Here is a 3,848-nt window from a genome sequence, read left to right as displayed (position 1 = left end):
GCCGCGGACCAGCATCACCCGGTCCAGGCGCTCGGTGAGAACCTCGAGGAATTCCATGTCTGAGCGCCCGTCAAGGAGAAAGACCGTCCCCTTTCCTCCCCCCATGGAATCAGGCTCCCGTTAGGCGCCAGCGGAACGCCGGGCTCGCGTCCCTGTCCGAGGTGCTGATTCTGAAGCCGACCTGGCTCAGCCCTTCCTCCCCAGGGCTAGGAACTAAGACCCCTGACGTCCGCCTCCCTCCTTCCTCCCAATTTTAAGCCCAGGATACAGTTTTCGTCACCGTTGCGGTTGCGGGGAGGCCCAGGCATGTTGAGCAAAACAAGCTTGGCATCCTGGGATTTCTTGACAATGACCTCGTTCAGCCGCACGGCGGTGTGCATGCGCCGCACGTTGGACTGGTTCCTGCGGGAGGAAGCCAGGGAGGAGGAGGGCAGTAAGGCTAGGAGAGAGGAGGGACTTGGATCCAGTCGCCCCTTCCAGCACCTCCCCCGCCCCCAGCACCGGGCTGCTGGGATCTGCTCCTTACAAGCCAGGGACCACCAACCCTAGACCACTCCAAGCTGGGCTACCCCAGAGGTCAGGGGCGCGAGTTGAGGGTTCATAGCAGAGTGAGAAAAGTAGGGAACCTGGCCAACCTAGGAGGGAGTTTAAAAATTCTGAAGCACTTACAAGTTCTCCCACTCCCTTCAGGAAACATAAGAGAAGCAAGGAGAGGAAGAAAAAGGAGAAGGGTCAGAAAAAGCAGGAGAAGCTGAGGACTTGAGCCACCATCAACACCTTGCGTGCAGACGACTCCTGTTCTCCCAGCCCCCCAGCCTTCACCTTTCCACTGCCTGCACCTGTGCGTTCTGACCCTTAGCAATCAAGCCCAACCTGAGTCCTCAGACAGAGCAACCAAGGAGAGGCCTGGGCTGGGCCTTCTGACTACCAGGCCAGGACCCCTTCCACTCATTTGCTCTCCACGGGGAGCAAAGACCCTGTAGGCTCACCCCAGACCCCAGCCCTTAGCCCCCAGACCCGTACGGCTTCATGCTGAAGAAGTCCTTGATGCCCTCAGAGGAGACAGGACTGGGGCCCTTGTTCTTCTCTGCCACCGACTTGTCCTTGGTCCAGGTGAGATGCACTTTTTCTGGATCTGCCTCGCCCTCCACCTCGGGCTCCTCCCCCGGAGACGGTGAGCTGCTAGGGCAGCTGGGAGCACTCTGGTCATGGATCAGCTGCACCTAAGGGATGAAAGAAGGGATGGCACGTGATTCATTTGGAGGCCAAAGGTTCTGCTCCCACCGGTTGCAGCCAAACTACCCAAGCTGCATACCTCCTCTTCCGGCTTCTCCTCACTGTCACCAGCCGTCTCTTCTGGGACGTTGAGACGGAGCCGAGTGTTGGCTGGATTCTTTCTCCGGATTGAGCCACGAGACTCATCTGTGATACTCTGGATCTAGGGAGGGACACAAGTTGGTGCCATGGAAATCACTACCCATGTCCTGCAAAGAGCTACCCCCAAAGCCAGGATGTGCACTTTCGGGACCTGTACCAGTTGTTAAAATACTGCGATGCTTCCACACCAAATAGCTACTGCCCCGCTGATACGGCCACCCCAACTCCTCTCCAGTACCCCCGGCCTTCCCACTCTCCAGCGACCAGAGGGTTGACACCTGGCCCAGCTGAGCTCTACCTCAGGGCCAGTTCTGACTGGTCAGTGCACACGCCACTTCTTACAATTGTACGGTCACCCACTTCTGAGAGCTCTTCTGTCCCCAGCCCTAAGGACCCCACTCACTGGGGTGGGGCTTTCATCCAAATACCAGAGGGCTGGTGGGCCCACGTTACCCACACGGGAGAGACCTTACAGCCAGCCTTACCCCATGAGAACTCATCACCATTACCCCTGAGAACCCACCATCCACACCCTAGGAGGTTTGCCCCAGCTCTCATCATCAGCTGTATCCTGAAATATCCACTCATTACTCACTCTCTAAGGGTCTATCACATGATACCTTGTCCCCCACACTGGCAGCCCACACCCCTGAGGAATCATCATCCATACACATTTAACTTCCACTCTTCTCCCTTGGGCCCCAGAAGTCACATCGAGAGTAGATCTGTCACCCTCGCCAAAGCCCCTCTGCATCTCAGCTGGGAGGCTGGAGACAGGCAGCTGCAGCGTGCACCCTTGCTGCTGGGGAACCAGTGCCAGGAGGCAGCAATGCCAGTGACCAGGAGTGGGCCATCCCAAATCTGTGCAGCCCCAGAGCTGGCAGCAGCTTGAGACACTCCGAGCCCAGCTAGGGCAACCTCACCTCCCGCTCCCGCTCATTCTTGGTTAAATGCATTTGTTTGAGGATCTGGGAACGCTGCTCCATCACCAAGGTCTTCTCGTAGGTGTAAGCGGAGATGTCGCTCTCATGCTGTGGGCAGGCAGGGGTGGAATGGGGGAGAGGGGCAAGGGAGGAAAGTATGAGCTCCGAGCTCAGGTGCAAGGCCAAGAAAAGAGAGGCAGGCCCTCTTCCTGCTGCCAGCCTAGGGCTTCCCTGTCCAATGACCTAGTTTAATCAACAGTTGTGGGAGGAAGGACAAAGCAGAGGGTGATGCTCTTTGAAGGTGAGGCAACTCATTCCCTCCTCAAGCCCGGGACTGGGTGAATGAATGGGTGAATTAATGAATGAGTTGATTAATTAATTACCTGGGTGAATGGAGAGGGGGAAGAAGTTAAAAAAGGAACATAGAGATGAATGAATACATGCACATATGCATGAATGAGTGAGTGAATAAATACATTAATGAATATATGGGTGGATTAATGAATATACCATTAGAGGGACGGGTAAATGGTGCTGAGTGGAATGGATGACAAGAGGCTTTAGAGTGTAACTACTAGAAACCTGGACTCTAGAGCCAGTCTGCCTGAGTTTGAATCCTGGCTCTGCCACTTGGTATACGTTTGGGGCAAATTAACGTTTCTGTGCCTCAACTTCGTAATCTGTAAAATGGAAATACTGATAATTGGATAACTGTATCTATTTCATTGATTGCTGTGAGAAGTAATGTATACATAAAGCACATAGAACAGGCCTCCCATGGAGTCAACATTACTAGACATGTCTATTTGTATAAAGGAGACAAGGCAGGGTGGGTGAGTGGGTGGGTGGATGGATGGATGGATGGAAGGGCTCTTGGGTGAACGTGTGAGAGGCTTAAAAGTGGATGGGTATGCCCAGGTTCCATCCCTCATGCCACAACCAAGAGTTCACAGGCTGTAACTGAAGATGCCACCCGCCACAAAAATCGACCTCAGTACCACAACTGGGACCCAGCGCAGCCAAAAGTGGATTGGAGGGCGGGGGGAGGACCTTAGCACCACAAGCTGATGGGTACTGGGGTTCCCCTGTTCGGTTCTGGGCCCAAGGGCAAAGAGGCCAGCAGGACTCTAAAATGTCAGAGGCAGCTCCTGGGGGCTCACCATCTCCACCACCTCGACCTCTGCGGTGATACGTAAGTGGTACAGGAATGTGGTCAAGTCCTTCTTCATCTGGATGCTGTTGTCGTCCATCTGGGCCACGGTGAAGATTCGCATCTTGCACTTCCGCCAAACCTGGAGAGATGAAGGGGCCCCAGAAAGGTCCAGTCCAGATGCCGTGCGGAGACCCAGGGCCAGACCTCGTCCCTCACCCTTCCCACCCACCTTCCCACACATCCAGGTAGCCCACCAATCCTCTATCTCAGCGGCCACTCCGTACAAAAACGCCCCTGCTTAGGTGAGGGCCCCCGCCATTGAAGCATCACTCGCTTGAGTTAAACACGGCTCTCTATAATTCAAGGACATCTGCCAGGGGAGACACAGTCAGTTC

General features: G+C 55.0%; 1 protein-coding gene across 1 annotated transcript in view; it reads right to left on the bottom strand.

The window, feature by feature from the left end:
• SLC12A5 (solute carrier family 12 (potassium/chloride transporter), member 5) overlaps positions 1–3,848 on the bottom strand; it is a 35,623-nt gene that overhangs the window by 1,414 nt on the left and 30,361 nt on the right. The window contains exons 27-33 of the mRNA XM_010835112.1: positions 3,461–3,592; positions 2,301–2,408; positions 1,316–1,438; positions 1,024–1,223; positions 670–684; positions 269–402; positions 3–59 (exon numbers count right to left, since the gene is read on the bottom strand). Coding sequence (XP_010833414.1) covers positions 3–59; positions 269–402; positions 670–684; positions 1,024–1,223; positions 1,316–1,438; positions 2,301–2,408; positions 3,461–3,592 — 769 coding nt within the window. The remainder of the gene's footprint in view (positions 1–2; positions 60–268; positions 403–669; positions 685–1,023; positions 1,224–1,315; positions 1,439–2,300; positions 2,409–3,460; positions 3,593–3,848) is intronic.

Source organism: Bison bison, unplaced genomic scaffold (genome assembly GCF_000754665.1).
Source record: "Bison bison bison isolate TAMUID 2011002044 unplaced genomic scaffold, Bison_UMD1.0 scf7180017864038, whole genome shotgun sequence".
Classification (NCBI taxonomy): domain Eukaryota; kingdom Metazoa; phylum Chordata; class Mammalia; order Artiodactyla; family Bovidae; genus Bison; species Bison bison.
Note: the sequence above shows the minus strand (reverse complement) of the source record. Positions and strands in the feature narration are given on the sequence as shown.